Source organism: Neofelis nebulosa, chromosome 8 (genome assembly GCF_028018385.1).
Source record: "Neofelis nebulosa isolate mNeoNeb1 chromosome 8, mNeoNeb1.pri, whole genome shotgun sequence".
Lineage (NCBI taxonomy): Eukaryota > Metazoa > Chordata > Mammalia > Carnivora > Felidae > Neofelis > Neofelis nebulosa.
The window spans coordinates 117,966,010-117,982,875 of record NC_080789.1 but is presented as its reverse complement, the minus strand read 5'-3'; the positions used below and the strand labels follow the sequence as shown (position 1 = coordinate 117,982,875).

The window sequence follows — 16,866 nt, the reverse complement described above, 5'->3', positions numbered from 1 at the left end:
AGCGCAGGCTTCCAGGAATCCTTTCTCTGTGGAGTTAGCAGGATGTGCTTAATTCCTCCAGCATCAAATTAGGACAGCACAAGTGAAATGTTGTCTGCCAGTAGGAGTCTTATGGATACTCAGTGCCCGAGTTTTTCATCAAATGCTAATCACATAAGCATCTTCTCCTTAGCATGTACCAAAATTCCAGGTTTCCAGAAGGAAATCAAATATAGGACCATAAGATTGTACCAGCATTTAGGCACAGTGAGCCACTCTTAACCTGCTAGGGAATGGTGGGAGCCCTCCTTAAATCCAAGATCCCAGGTAACAACCAAGGGCTAGTTATTCAGGTAGGATGTTCTGAGGGTAGCAATCTTTGGCCTCTTGGATGAAATCTTTTCTGCATAGGAATTATAACCCTAACTTAATTTTTGGTGGTGTCTTAAAATTTTATTTTAATCGCAAGTAATATGATGGTATAACATGGTACTGGTTTCAGTTTCATCATCCATATGAAGTAGGTATTTGTACAGAAATTACTAGGGCAATATTAGGTCATTATAATCTTTTTTTATGTGATTAAGCTTTCATTGTGATTCTTAGATACGATAAACATAATGATTTTTGATTTAAAATTAGAATAAAATCCTTAATTATATGGATAACCCAGGTTTGATTCATACAGTGCTGAATCCCTGTTTATAGTTGTAAGATATTTGATCATATTCATCAATTGTTTTCTTGCCTAAGTATACAAATAACTTTTGATTTTTGTATTTTGCTTTATGTATTTTCATATACTTCAATTTGGGAGACAGTACCCATATTGTGTTACTTTGATCTCTATCTTAATTTTCAGGGTGACTGTATCATGCTTTAATATATGGTAAGAGTAGCTTCAATGGATACCTTTTTTTTTTTTTTTTTTTTTTTTACATTTAATAAGCCTTATTTTTTACAGCAGTTTTACGTTCACAGCAAAATATAATAGAAAGTACAGAGAGTCTCCATATACCATACCACACTCCCTTACATGCCTAGCCTCCCCTGTTGTCAACATCTTGCACAACAGTGGTACATTTTTAGTAGTATTTTTTTTTTCAGTTCCTTTGTTTAGTTTTGAGCGAGAGAGCGTGCATGCGTGTGAGCAGCCAAGGGGCAGAGAAAGAAGGGAGAAAGAATCCTGTGCTGTCAGCACAGAGCCTGATGCAGGACTTGATCCCATGAACTGTGAGATCATAACCTGAGCTCAGATCAAGAGTTGGACACTTAACCAACTGAGCCACCCAGGCACCCTGACAACAGTGGTGCATTTTATATTGACACTAACTCATCATTTTCAGGCAAAGTCTCTAATTTGCATTAGTGTTCAGCCTTGGTGTTATACATTCTATGAGTTTTAACAAACGTATAATGATGTGAATCCACCTTTGTGGTATCATGTGAAAGAGTTTCACTGCCTTAAAAGTCTTCTGTGCTGTGCCCCTTTATCCCTACATTCACCCCAACCCTTACCTCCATAGTCTTGCTCTTTCCAGAGTGTCATATAGTTAGAATCATACAGTGGATATGTTTGAATGTTTAGAAAATTAAAATTCCCCGGTAATTGAATGTAGGCATTCAAGATATTCTTTGCTCTTTGTTTTGTTTTGTTGCTCATCAGTAGAGGATCTGATGACATATGCCTTACATGAAAAAAAGCATGATTTCTCTAGATGTGTGTCACCTAATGGGGAGGGTTGAGAAAAATGACATCATGAACCACTACATAGCACTAACATTGGGATCATCCTCCTCTGTGATATATGGTGGGTCTAGATAGACTCTCTAGCAATGGAAGGAGACAGTCTCAAGAGGTTAGAACTTTATAAAACTGGAATCCCGAGTCTTTACTTACCTTGTCATTGGAAATAAGGCCAGGGAGAGTCTGTTTGCTATGGTTTTGCCATGCTGCAAAGTGCAATAGCTATAGACCACACTTTGTGAGGGGTGTTTCATCCTAAAACTGAACAGTCTCTGCTGAAGAGCTGGGGAAGTTCTGCCATGTTACGGCAAAATAAAGATACTCTCTTTTAACTCCTCTAGTAGTGGAAGTCCAGAAAAATCATGCTAGTTTAAGTTTGACATTGTCAGCTTATGATAATCATTCTCCTAACGATACCATTTTCCTCCAGTGTCATAGGGTCAGTCAGGTATGGTCACTGTAAACATCAGTTCACTTGTAGGTATCAAATTCTGATAAAAACCATTCTTGCTTTTGGTCAGTATAGAAGAGAAAGTAAGATTTCTTAGTGCATTAAGCCTACCAGTCGTATAATTACCATTCAGTGTAGTGTGGTTTCCAGGTGTGGTCCCAAAGGAATACTTTTTAACAAATCATTAGCTGTACACTTTTAATTTCCTATATTTTTTCTAATGTTGATTTAAAACGTATTTTTCTTTTTCCTTTAGTAGAAGATAAGAATTCTGAGGAAGACTCTTTAACCAGGTAGGATTTTTATGGATTTTTAAAAATGACATTTGTTGGGGCACCTGGGTGGCTCAGTCGGTTAAGTGTCTGACTCTTGATTTCAGCTCAGGTTTGTGAGTTCAAGCCCCATGTCGGGTTTTGTGCTGACAGCCTGCTTGGGTTATTCTCTCTCTCTCTCTCTCTCTCTCTCTCTCTCTCTCTCTCTCTCTGTATTCTCTCTCAAAATATAAATGAAATGAGAATTATGTGTTGCCTAAGGGAATGCAGAGAAAAAAGCATTTGTTGAGTGTTCTATCCTGGACTAGACACTGTATCATATGCTTAACATCTGTTAAATTATATAGTCATTGTATAGCTTTGCAAAGTAGCTGTGTTATTGTAGCCTACTTTTTATTACTTTGGCAGCTGTGGTTCACGGAGGTTGATTACTCGACCCATGATTCCATTGTTAATGAGTAGCTGACCCGGGGGTTTGCCTGTCAGCCTGTGTAGCTTCCACATCCATTCCTTGGTTCCTCAGTACCACTGGGATTAAGATACAGATCCTAGTCAGATCAACTCAGAATGTCAAAATTAATGATGTATGAACTCTAATTTAGAGTGTTCTTAAGAAACCAGGTGAGTCCAAGGATTTGCCCTAATATATTTGACCACTAGTGATAACTAGAAGTAATTAGTGCAGTGGTAACTAGTCTCTTGTTTTTACCATCAGAGATTTTAGGGTGGATCTCAGCTATGGCCATGGTATCACAGCTTTTCCATAAGGAAGATCTAATCAGGCAGGTTCTTAGATGTAGTGGTATCTCCTCTTCTTGAGATGAATTAGTTTTCTGTAAGTGAAGGATATCTAGGTGTAGACCATGTTACGTTAATTAAATTCAGCATCTATTTAGAGGATATTTCTTTTTTTTTTTTTTCAGTATATGAAATTTATTGTCAAATCGGTTTCCATACAACACCCAGTGCTCATCCCAAAAGGTGCCCTCCTCAATACCCATCCCCCACCCTCCCCTCCCTCCCACCCCCCATCAACCCTCAGTTTGTTCTCAGTTTTTAAGAGTCTCTTATGCTTTGGCTCTCTCCCCACTCTAACCTCTTTTTTTTCTTTTTTCCTTCCCCTTCCCCATGGGTTTCTGTTAAGTTTCTCAGGATCCACATGAGAGTAAAAACATATGGTATCTGTCTTTCTCTGTATGGCTTATTTCACTTAGCATCACACTCTCCAGTTCCATCCATGTTGCTACAAAGGGCCATATTTCATTCTTTCTCATTGCCACGTAGTACTCCATTGTGTATATAAACCACAATTTCTTTATCCATTCATCAGCTGATGGACATTTAGGCTCTTTCCATAGTTTGGCTATTGTTGAAAGGGCTGCTATAAACATTGGGGTACAAGTGCCCCTATGCATCAGCACTCCTGTATCCCTTGGGTAAATTCCTAGCAGTGCTATTGCTGGGTCATAGGGTAGATCTATTTTTAATTTTCTGAGGAACCTCCACACTGTTTTCCAGAGTGGCTGCACCAGTTTGCATTCCCACCAACACTGCAATACGGTTCCCGTTTCTCCACATCCTCTCCAGCATCTATAGTCTCCTGATTTGTTCATTTTGGCCACTCTGACTGGCGTGAGGAGATATCTGAGTGTGGTTTTCATTTGTATTTCTCTGATAAGGAGCGACGTTGAGCATCTTTTCATGTGCCTGTTGGCCATCCGGATGTCTTCTTTAGAGAAGTGTCTATTCATGTTTTCTGCCCATTTCTTCACTGGGTTATTTGTTTTTTGGGTGTGGAGTTTGGTGAGCTCTTTATAGATTTTGGATACTAGCCCTTTGTCCGATATGTCATTTGCAAATATCTTTTCCCATTCCGTTGGTTGCCTTTTAGTTTTGTTGGTTGTTTCCTTTGCTGTGCAGAAGCTTTTTATCTTCATAAGGTCCCAGTAATTCATTTTTGCCTTTAATTCCCTTGCCTTTGGGGATGTGTCGAGTAAGAGATTGCTATGGCTGAGGTCAGAGAGGTCTTTTCCTGCTTTCTCCTCTAGGGTTTTGATGGTTTCCTGTCTCACATTCAGGTCCTTTATCCATTTTGAGTTTATTTTTGTGAATGGTGTGAGAAAGTGGTCTAGTTTCAACCTTCTGCATGTTGCTGTCCAGTTCTCCCAGCACCATTTGTTAAAGAGACTGTCTTTTTTCCATTGGATGTTCTTTCCTGCTTTGTCAAAGATGAGTTGGCCATACGTTTGTGGGTCTAGCTCTGGGGTTTCTATTCTATTCCATTGGTCTATGTGTCTGTTTTTGTGCCAATACCATGCTGTCTTGATGATGACAGGTTTGTAGTAGAGGCTAAAGTCTGGGATTGTGATGCCTCCTGCTTTGGTCTTCTTCTTCAAAATTACGTTGGCTATTCGGGGCCTTTTACGGTTCCATATGAATTTTAGGAGTGCTTGTTCTAGTTTCGAGAAGAATGCTGGTGCAATTTTGATTGGGATTGCATTGAATGTGTAGATAGCTTTGGGTAGTATTGACATTTTGACAATATTTATTCTTCCAATCCATGAGCAGGGAATGTCTTTCCATTTCTTTATATCTTCTTCAATTACCTGCATAAGCTTTCTATAGTTTTCAGCATACAGATCTTTTACATCTTTGGTTAGATTTATCCCTAGGTATTTTATGCTTCTTGGTGCAATTGTGAATGCGATCAGTTTCTTTATTTGTCTTTCTGTTGCTTCATTGTTAGTGTATAAGAATGCAACTGATTTCTGTACATTGATTTTGTATCCTGCAACTTTGCTGAATTCATGTATCAGTTCTAGCAGACTTTTGGTGGAGTCTATCGGATTTTCCATGTATAATATCATGTCATCTGCAGAAAGCGAAAGCTTGACTTCATCTTTGCCAATTTTGATGTCTTTGATTTCCTTTTCTTGTCTGATTGCTGATGCTAGAACTTCCAACACTATGTTAAACAACAGCGGTGAGAGTGGGCATCCCTGTTGTGTTCCTGATCTCAGGGATAAAGCTCTCAGTTTTTCCCCGTTGAGGATGATGTTAGCTGTGGGCTTTTCATAAATGGCTTTTATGATGTTTAAAGTTTTATGATGTTTAAGTCCTTCTATCCCGACTTTCTCAAGGGTTTTTATTAAGAAAGGGTGCTGGATTTTGTCAAAGGCCTTTTCTGCATCAATTGACAGGATCATATGGTTCTTTTCTTTTATTAATGTGATGTATCAAGTTGATTGATCTGCGAATGTTGAACCAGCCCTGCAGCCCAGGAATGAATCCCACTTGATCATGGTGAATAATTCTTTTTATATGCTGTTGAATTCGATTTGCTAGTATCTTATTGAGAATTTTTGCATCCATATTCATCAGGGATATTGGTCTGTAGTTCTCTTTTTTTATTGGGTCTCTGTCTGGTTTAGGAATCAAAGTAATACTGGCTTCATAGAATGAGTCTGGAAGTTTTCCTTCCCTTTCTATTTCTTGGAATAGCTTGAGAAGGATAGGTATTATCTCTGCTTTAAACATCTGGTAGAACTCCCCTGGGAAGCCATCTGGTCCTGGATTCTTATTTGTTGGGAGATTTTTGATAACCGATTCAATTTCTTCGCTGGTTATGGGTCTGTTCAAGTTTTCTGTTTCCTCCTGATTGAGTTTTGGAAGAGTGTGGGTGTTTAGGAATTTGTCCATTTCTTCCAGGTTGTCCAATTTGTTGGCATATAATTTTTCATAGTATTCCCTGATAATTGTTTATATCTCTGAGGGATTGGTTGTAATAATTCCATTTTCATTCATGATTTTATCTATTTGGGTCATCTCCCTTTTCTTTTTGAGAAGCCTGGCTAGAGGTTTATCAATTTTGTTTATTTTTTCAAAAAACCAACTCTTGGGGCGCCTGGGTGGCGCAGTCGGTTAAGCGTCCGACTTCAGCCAGGTCACGATCTCGCGGTCCGTGAGTTCGAGCCCCGCGTCAGGCTCTGGGCTGATGGCTCGGAGCCTGGAGCCTGTTTCCGATTCTGTGTCTCCCTCTCTCTCTGCCTCTCCCCCGTTCATGCTCTGTCTCTCTCTGTCCCAAAAATAGATTAAAAACGTTGAAAAAAAAAAAAATTAAAAAAAAAAACAAACAAAAAAAAACCAACTCTTGGTTTTGTTGATCTGCTCTACAGTTTTTTTAGATTCTATATTGTTTATTTCTGCTCTGATCTTTATTATTTCTCTTCTTCTGCTGGGTTTAGGCTGTCTTTGCTGTTCTGCTTCTATTTCCTTTAGGTGTGCTGTTAGATTTTGTATTTGGGATTTTTCTTGTTTCTTGAGATAGGCCTGGATTGCAATGTATTTTCCTCTCAGGACTGCCTTCGCTGCATCCCAGAGCGTTTGGATTGTTGTATTTTCATTTTCGTTTGTTTCCATATATTTTTAAATTTCTTCTCTAATTGCCTGGCTGACCCACTCATTCTTTAGTAGGGTGTTCTTTAATCTCCATGCTTTTGGTGGTTTTCCAGACTTTTTCCTGTGGTTGATTTCAAGCTTCACAGCATTGTGGTCTGAGAGTATGCATGGTATAATTTCAATTCTTGTAAACTTATGAAAGACTGTTTTGTGACCCAGTATATGATCTATCTTGGAGAATGTTGCATGTGCACTCGAGAAGAAAGTATATTCTATTGCTTTGGGATGCAGAGTTCTAAATATATCTGTCAAGTCCATCTGATCCAATGTGTCATTCAGGGCCCTTGTTTCTTTATTGACCGTGTGTCTAGATGATCTATCCATTTCTGTAAGTGGAGTGTTAAAAGTCCCCTGCAATTACCACATTCTTATCAATAAGGTTGCTTATGTTTATGAGTAATTGTTTTATATATTTGGGGGCTCCCGTATTCGGCGCATAGACATTTATAATTGTTAGCTCTTCCTGGTGGATAGACCCTGTAATTATTATATAATGCCCTTCTTCATCTCTTCTAACAGCCTTTAAAGTCTAGTTTGTCTGATATAAGTATGGCTACTCCAGCTTTCTTTTGACTTCCAGTAGCATGATAAATAGTTCTCCATCCCCTCACTCTCAATCTGAAGGTGTCCTCAGGTCTAAAATGAGTCTCTTGTAGACAGCAAATAGATGGGTCTTGTTTTTTTATCCATTCTGATACCCTATGTCTTTTGGTTGGCACATTTAGTCCATATACACTCAGTGTTATTATAGAAAGATATGGGTTTAGCGTCATTGTGATGTCCGTAGGTTTCATGCTTATAGCGATGTCTCTGGTACTTTGTCTCACAGGATCCCCCTTAAGATCTGTTGTAGGGCTGGTTTAGTGGTGATGAATTCCTTCAGTTTCTGTTTGTTTGGGAAGACCTTTATCTCTCCTTCTATTCTAAATGACAGACTTGCTGGATAAAGGATTCTCAGCTGCATCTTTTTTCTGTTGATCACATTGAAGATCTCCTGCCATTCCTTTCTGGCCTGCCAAGTTTCAGTAGAGAGATCGGTCACGAGTCTTATAGGTCTTCCTTTATATGTTAGAGCACGTTTATCTCTAGCTGCTTTCAGAATTTCTCTTTATCCTTGTATTTTGCCAGTTTCACTATGATATGTCATGCAGAAGATCGATTCAGGTTACCTCTGAAGGGAGTTCTCTGTGCCTCTTGGATTTCAATGCCTTTTTCCTTCCCCAGATCAGGGAAGTTCTCAGCTATTATTTCTTCAAGTACACCTTCAGCACCTTTCCCTCTCTCTTCCTCCTCTGGGATACCAATTATGCGTATATTATTTCTTTTTAGTGTATCACTTAGTTCTCTAATTTTCCCCTCATACTCCTGGATTTTTTTTATCTCTCTTTTTCTCAGCTTCTTCTTTTTCCATAATTTTATCTTCTAGTTCACCTATTCTCTCCTCTGCCTCTTCAATCCGAGCCGTGGTTGTCTCCATTTTATTTTGCATTTCGTTTAAAGCATTTTTCAGCTCCTCCTGGCTGTTCCTGAGTCCCTTGTTCTCTGTGGCAAGAGATTCTCTGGTGTCCTCTATACTGTTTTCAAGCCCAGCGATTAATTTTATGACTATTATTCTAAATTCACTTTCTGTTATATTATTTAAATCCTTTTTGATCAGTTCATTGGCTGTTGTTATTTCCTGGAGATTCTTTTGAGGGGAATTCTTCCGTTTGGTCATTTTGGATAGTCCCTGGAGTGGTGCGGACCTGCAGGGCACTTCCCCTGTGCTGTGGTGTGTAACTGGAGTTAGTGGGCGGAACTGCAGTCAGACCTGGTGTCTGCCCCCAGCCCACCGCTGGGGCCACAGTCAGACTGGTCTGTGCCTTCTCTTCCCCTCTCCTAGGGGCGGGATTCATTGTGGGGTGGCGTGGCCCGTCCGGGCTACTTGCACACTGCCAGGCTTGTTTGTGGTGCTGGGGATCTGGCGTATTAGCTGGGGTGGGTAGGCATGGTGCACGGGGTCAGGAGGGGCAGGCTTAGCTTGCTTCTCCTTAGGTGATCCACTTCAGGAGGGGCCCTGTGGCAGCGGGAGGGAGTCAGACCCGCTGGAGGGGTGGCTCTGCAGAAGCACAGCGTTGGGTGTTTTCGGGGAGCAAGCAAGTTCCCTGGCAGGAACTGGTTCCCTTTGGGATTTTGGCTGGGGGATGGGCGAGGGAGATGGCGCTGGTGAATGCCTTTGTTCCCCAACAAACTGAGCTCTGTAGTCCGGGGGCTCAGCAACTCTCCCTCCCTTTGTCCTCCAGGCTTCCCACTTTCCGAGCAGAGCTGTTAACTTATGACCTCCCAGAAGCTAAGTCGCGCTTGCTGTCGGAACACACTCCGTCCGGCCCCTCCACTTTTGCCAGCCAGACTCGGGGGCTCTGCTTGGCCAGCAGGCTGCCCCTCCGCCCCGGCTCCCTCCTGCCAGTCTGTGCAGCGCAGCGCCTCTCCGCCCATTCCTACCCTCTTCCGTGGGCCTCTCGTCTGTGCTTGGCTCCAGAGACTCCGTTCTGCTAGTCTTCTGGCAGTTTTCTGGGTTATTTAGGCAGGTGTGGGTGGAATCTAAGTGATCAGCAGGACGCGCGGTGAGCCCAGCGTCCCCCTACGCCGCCATCTTCCACTGCATCGAGGATATTTCTATCTGATCTCTGTTTTCTAACTTCCCAGTCTGGTTTTCCCTTTGGGCTAGTACCTTTGACTAGTTCTAGGAAGCTTTTTCTTTTTTTGTAGACTTTTCCCCCATGACTTTTCTGTACTATGTTTTTGCTTTTCTACGTTCTTCTCTGCTTTTTTTGGTATTTCTTTTTTTTCCATTATTTTTTCCACTTCTGCCAACTAAGGACTCTCCATTTTTCCAGAGGCCAAATCAAAAGCACATAGAATCTCAAGATTTAGGAAACCTTAGAGATTAATTCATAAAAATACCCTCTGGTATTTCAACCCATGTTTAACCTCCTTGCCAAATGGTTGTTTACATGGAGAATTTGAAACTCAAAAGAGATTGAAGTGACCTATTTGGATATGATAAGTGACAGAAATGACGTTTAAATTCAGGTTTCTTTCTTTCTTTTTCTTTTTTTTCATTTTACAGGCAAATGTTTTAATAATAGAAAGCTGGGGAGTGGGCCTAATGAATACAATGAAGGAGGGTAAGAATTGAATTAGCAGAGGAGACCAGGTTTCAAGAAGAACAACACTGAGTTGGATAGGCATAAGAGTTTTAGGTAAGATGTCAGAATATTGGGGTTTATGCCAAGTTAGATAAAGGTGAATGACAGGAATGAAGGACCCAGGATTGTGGGAGTTGTTTAGAAAGGCATATTCAAATAGAGAGTTCAAGAGGGTCCTGAACAGGTTTCTGCTTTTGTGTGTGTTGGTTTCATTGAAGGTGCGAGCATACCTCAGATTTTCTGATGAGAGATTAAAAATCATTTGAGCTGCTGGGAAGAGTCTGTTTACAGCAAATAGAAATATGATATCATCTACCTCCACCCCAACTTAGGGAGGATGGCTTAGATCCTTTCAAGGAATTGGGGGTGGGGGTGGGTGGAGATTCTGAACTATAGAGATGTATGGCCCAAGGCAAGCTGTCTCCTCACTCCACCTCTTTTCCTAAGTCTGTGATGCCCTTCCCATGTACCTGTAGGGCTGGGCAGGGGTAGGACTGACTTGTCAAATCAGTAAGGGAGCTTCATCTGGGTAGGTGATAACATGCCCATGTTGAGGTGACTGTGGATGACTGAGACTCCCAATTAGCTTGTTCTCCAGGAGCAGGACATGGCTCCTACCCTTGGTCATTTGAGCCCATCCTTGTTTTAGGAGTCTGTGCCTTCACAGGCTAAAGATTTAAAGGTTGGAGATGCCACCGAACCGTGCTGAAGAGTGATGTAGGAGTGGGAGCTCATAGGGAAGAAAATATTCAGGCAGTGTATAGAGAAATAGAGGCACAACTACCAGGACCATTTTTATAGCAGTCTCTCTCCTTGGGTATCTGAATGCCCCTGAAGGTTTCTAAGGTCTTGCTAGTTATATGGACTTAAATAAAGCAAGACCAGTGTAGGAAAAAAGTTGGACTTGATAATTTTTAATCTTTTAATCTCTGGTTAGTACTTCCACTAATAACATAGAAACTTGTTCTTTAACTTTGGTATATTTACTTAAACTGAGGTCTACTTGACACACAATGTAATATGTGATTCAACAACTCTGTATGTTACACTATGCTTGCCATAAGTGTAACTCCCATCTGTTAATGTATAATGCTATTACAATACCAATGACTATATTCCCTATGCTGTACTTTTGATGCTTGTGATTTACTCTTTCTATAACTGGAAACCTGAACTTCCCTCTCCCCTTCACCCATTTTGTCCATCTTCCAACCTCCCCTCCCTTTGGCAAGTCAATTTTCTGTATTTATGGGTCTGTTTCTGCTTTTTCTCTGTTCACTTGTTCCCTTTTTTAGATCCTACATATAAGTGAAATCATATAGGATTTCCGTCTAGGTATAGCCATGATGTTGCAGATGGCAAGATCTCATTCTGTTTTATAGCTGCGTAATATTCCATTGTGTGTGTGTGTGTGTGTGTGTGTGTGTGTGTGTGTGTGTGTGTGGTCTGTTCATGTATTGGTGGACACTTGGTTTCCTTCCATATCTTGTCTATTGTAAATAATGCTGCAATAAAGATAGGGGTGCATATATCTTTTCAAATAAGTATTTTCATTTTCCTTGGGTAAATAAATACCCAGTAGTGGAATTACTGGATCATATGGTATTTCTATTTTTAATCTTGAGGAACCTCCATACTGGTTTTCACAGTGGCTGTCCCAATATACATCCCATCACCAGCGCACAAAGGTTCTTTTTTCTCCACACCCTTACCAACACTTGTTTTTTGCACTTTGAATTTTACCCATTCTGACATGTGTAAGGTGATAAGTCATTGTGGTAACTTTTATACATATAATTTTCAACCATTTCAGAGAATTCCCTCCCTGTCACACTTGGTTATAGAAACTCAGACTGGGCCTTTCCTGGATATTTCATAGGTTAGAACAGGTGGAGGCAAAATAGATGAGTGAAAGCTTTTTTAAAACAGGGTCCAAATTTTGAACAACCTGTTTGAACAACCTGGAAACTATAAAACACTGATGAAAGAAATAGAAGATGATGGAAAGAAATAGAAAGACATCTGATGCTCATAGATTGGAAGAATACATATTTTTAAACTGTCTACACTACCCAAAGCAATCTAAAGATTTAATGCAATCCCTATCATTTTTCACAGAAGTAGACAAACAATCCTAAATGTTGTATAGAACCACAAAACACCTTGAGTGGCCAAAGCAATATTGAAAAAGAAAAACTGGAGGTATCACAATCTCAGATTTCAAGTTTTATTCCAAAGCTGTAGTAATCAAAACAGTATGGTTGGTACTGGCATAAAAATAGTCACATAGCTCAGTGGAATAGAACCAAAAACCCAGAAATAAATCCACAACTGTATGGGCAGTTAATCTTCAACAAACAGGAAAGACTATCCAGTGGGGGAAAAAAGCAGTCTCTTCAATAAATAGTGTTGGTAGAACTGGACAAGCCTCATGCCAAAGAATGAAACTGGACCAATTTCTTTACCATACACAAAAATAAACTCAAAATGAATTAAAGACTTAATATGAGACCTGAAACCATAAAAATCCTTGAAGAGAGCACAGGCCGTCATTTCTCTGACTTTGGCTGTAGCAACATTTTTCTAGTTATGTCTCCTGAGCCAAGGGAAGTAAAGTAACAATAAACTATGGGGACTACATCTAAAGAAAAAAACTTTTGCACAGTGAAGGAAACAGTCAAAACTAAAAGGTACCCTATGGAATGGGACCTATCCAGTAATGGGTTAGTGACCTATCCAGTAATGACCTATTTGCAAATGACCTATCCAGTTGTATGAAGAATTCATGCAACTCAACATTCTTCTCCCCAAAAAAAGCCCAGTTTACAAATGAGCAGAAGACATAAAGAGACATTTTTCCAAAGACAACACACAGATGGTCAACAGACACATGAAGAGATGCTCCTCAAAACTACAAGGAGTTACCACCTCACACCTGTCCCAGTGGCTAAACTCCAAAACACAAGAAGCAAGTGTTTGCGAGGATTTGGAGACAAAGGAAACCTCTTGCACAGTTGATAGAAATGCAAATGGCTGCGACCCCTGTGGAAAACAGTATGGAGGTTCCAACCAAAAATTAAAAACAGAACTATCCTGTGATCCAGTAATTGCACTACTGGATACTAACCAAAAGAATACAAAAACACGAATTCAGTGGGACACTCGTGCCCCTGTATTTATTGCAGCATTATTTACAATAGCCAGCGCAAGTGTCCATTGACAGATTAGTGAATAAAGAAGTTGTATGTGTGTGTGTGTGCATGTGTGTTGGTGTATGTATAGATATATACATATATATCTTATGTATACCTATATATATAGGTTATATATAAGGTATATATATATATATAAGATATATATATAATATATATTATACCATATATATACACCATATATATATATATAGATATATATATATATAAGGTATATATCTATACCTTATAGATCTTATATATCTATATATATAGGTCTTATATCTTATATAGATCTTATATAGATCTTGTATCTATATATATAGATTTTATATATCTATATGTTACCACATATACATATATATGTATATCTATATATACATATATATAGATATGTATAGATATATATATATATATAGATATACATACATACACACGCACACAATGGAATATTACTCAACCACAAAACAATGAAATCTTGCCATTTGCAATGACCAGGATGGAGCCCGAGAGTAGTATGCTAAGCAAAATCAGAGAAAGACAAATACCATATGATTTTACTCATGTAGAATTTATAAAACAACAAATGAGCAAAGGGAGAAAAAAAGGGAGAGACAAACCAAGAAATAGGCTCTTAACTGCAGAGAACAAACAGATGGTTACCAGAGAGGAGGTGAGTGGTGGGAGGGGTGAAATAGGTGATGGGGATGAAGGAGTGCCCTTGTCATGATGAGCACGGGATGAGTATGGAATTGGTGAATCACTATATTGTACAACTTAAACTAATAAAACACTGAATGTTAATATTACTGGAATTAAAATAAAACTTAATGAAAAAACACGCCAAATTTTAATTATATCAAGAAACATGTTTTAATAAACAGCTGGCCTTTCACTTCAGTTTTTAAAAATAAATGAACATGTTTTTGTTGTATATTTTTGTTCTAAAGGCTTTCCGACAAACCTGGTATTGATGATTCATGGCCTACATCAGATAGCGAAGACTTAGATTTTGGTACCAAGGTAAAGTACTCTCTTGTGAAACTCACTTCCCTGCTCTGAATTTAGTTTTCTGCATTATTTACTCTTAAAATTTAACAGTAGCCTTTTTGTCATCATTTTATGTTTGTAATGGAAAGTTAGCAAGAACAAACCATTTTACAGATACATGACACGTTGAATTTTTTGTTTTGTTTTGTTTTGTTTTACTTTGGTAAATAGTAGAGGTGGAGGCTGATAAAAGAATGGGCTGGAAAATATATAATGACCGTAAAATTATATTGGGAAAAGCTTTCCCATAATGGAGAAAATATGACATTTGGTTAAGGATAAGGATTCTTACTGTGATACTAACCTGACTGATAATACTCATGCCTAAATGAAATCTTATTGGATCCAATTATCTATTGTGGGTTTCCTACCCCCCACACCTCCCTCTGGGCACTTTTTTTTTGGTGAGATACAGGATTTTCCTTTGTCTCTATCTTTTGTTCTACATATAGACTAAAATAATACTAGAAAATGTAGAAATTTAGATGTTTAAGTTATTTCTCAACATTTATCTTACAAAGGTGTTTCCCTGTATTTTTGAAATAATTCCATGAAGAGTAAGTTAAAATTCTGCATCTACCTGAAGAATACATGTTTTGCTTAAAATAGTAGCTCTATGAGCAGAGGCTCTTCATAGCCAAGTTGTAAAATTTCTAATTTCAGAGATCTTTCATATTCCAGCTTTTAAAAATATCTAGTCCTAGTCCTTGTGTCAGATTCTAAAATTTAAAGTTTCAGACATTTGATATTTATTTAAATGTTCATTTTGAGGCCCCTAAATCATTATAAGCTGCTGGAGGTTAGGAAACATAATTGTGTATCTCCTGGAGCTCCTAGAATAAAGTCTTGCTTGGAAGAAGCAATTTAATATTTTTGAATGTTGAATAAATGAGCAGGGAAATGGAATTCCGTATAATGGAATTTGAAAAGTAACATAATATGCATAATATGTAATAATTAAATATGTGAATTTAATAAATAAGGCTTCAATTTATATTCCATTTTAGTGTTTAATATTTATAAACTCAAATGAATTATATTGAGGAAATCAGGAGTTACATAAGAAAGAAGGTTACAGTATATTTTTTAGTATCTTCCAATTGTGAGCTTAGAATTTTAGATAAAAATTCCTCAGCTTTTTTTTTTTTTAACCCCATCTTTATCCCATTAGATACATCCTTTGAAGGTATACATTTCTTCCTAGAATTCTCATTCCCAATTCTTTCTCCATATTGAACATTGATGTGTTGGGCACCTTTCTTTTTCTGTTTTTTGTTTGTCTAGTAATAATTTATAGCTTTTAGGAAGTGATAGATGGCCACTAATTGAACAATTTATTTTATAGTGAAAAAATTAAATTCTTTATTACAGTATTTATAACCAGATAACTGTAGAGTGATAAAAGTCAGTATTATTAGGGATATACTATGAATAAAAGCCTCTGTTTTACATATATATTATATATATATAACTTAAAAAGTTTAAAAGAGACATTGTTCATAGTATATTTGTAATCGTATTTATATACCTGTTGAAAAATATGTGTTTTCCACTTACCTTATTTTGTTCACATTTTTCCTTTTTTCCTTGTCTTAACCTCATTCTTGATTGATTGCTCATATTTTATTTTTTTTCCTTTTTTCCTCTTCTCCCCCATGCTTTTTAATGTATTTTTTATTTCCTTAAAGTTTATTTATTTTGGGGAGAGAGAGAGAGAGACAGAGTGCAAGCAGGGTAGGGGCAGAGACAGAGGGAGACACAGAATCCAAAGCAGGCTCCAGGCTCGGAGCTGTCAACACAGAGCTCATTGTGGGGCTCAAACACACAAACTGTGAGATCATGACCTGAGCTGAAGCTGGATGCTTAACTGACTGAGCCACCTAGGTGTCTCCCCCACCCCCACGATGCTTTCTTTTAATGGTTTACCCCTACCCTAAATTTCTTTGCAGAAAACATTTCTTTAGTGTCTGTTCTTTTAGTACATCTCTTTCTGTCTCCATTGTCAACATATTTGGTTATGGCATCTATTGTCTGTGTGTGGTTTTCATCCATGACTCATTGCCCCACAAGGTTTATTATTCTTTTTTTCTCTTTATTGGGAGGAGCTGAACTAAATTTTGGGGTATTGTTTTTATGTTTTTGGAGAGAGAGAGAGAGAGAATGAGCACGTGCTAGTAGGGAGGTGCAGAAAGAGAGGGAGGGAGAGAATCCCAAGCAGGTTCCGCGCTGTCAGCATAGAGCCTGACGTGTGGCTTGAAGCCCACTAACCGTTGAGATCATGACCTGAGCTGAAATCAAAAGTCGGTCACTTAACTTACTGAGCCACCCAGGTGCCCCAGAAGGAGCTAAGTTTATTTATTTTTTATTTATTTATTTAAAAAAAAATTTTTTTTTTAACGTTTATTTATTTTTGAGACAGAGAGAGACAGAGCATGAATGAAAGAGAGAGGGAGACACAGAATCTGAAACAGGCTCCAGGCTCTGAGCAGTCAGCACAGAGCCCGACGCGGGGCTCGAACTCACGGACTGC

General features: G+C 38.7%; 1 protein-coding gene across 10 annotated transcripts in view; it reads left to right on the top strand.

Moving 5' to 3' along the window:
• ANKRD26 (ankyrin repeat domain containing 26) overlaps window positions 1-16,866 on the top strand; it is a 111,291-nt gene that overhangs the window by 22,591 nt on the left and 71,834 nt on the right. For 8 of the 10 annotated variants that reach the window (XM_058681631.1, XM_058681627.1, XM_058681624.1 and 5 more), the window contains 2 exons: window positions 2,434-2,470; window positions 14,237-14,309. In XM_058681631.1, coding sequence (XP_058537614.1) covers window positions 2,434-2,470; window positions 14,237-14,309 — 110 coding nt within the window. The remainder of the gene's footprint in view (window positions 1-2,433; window positions 2,471-14,236; window positions 14,310-16,866) is intronic. The other 2 variants (XM_058681625.1, XM_058681630.1) reach the window with 1 other exon arrangement.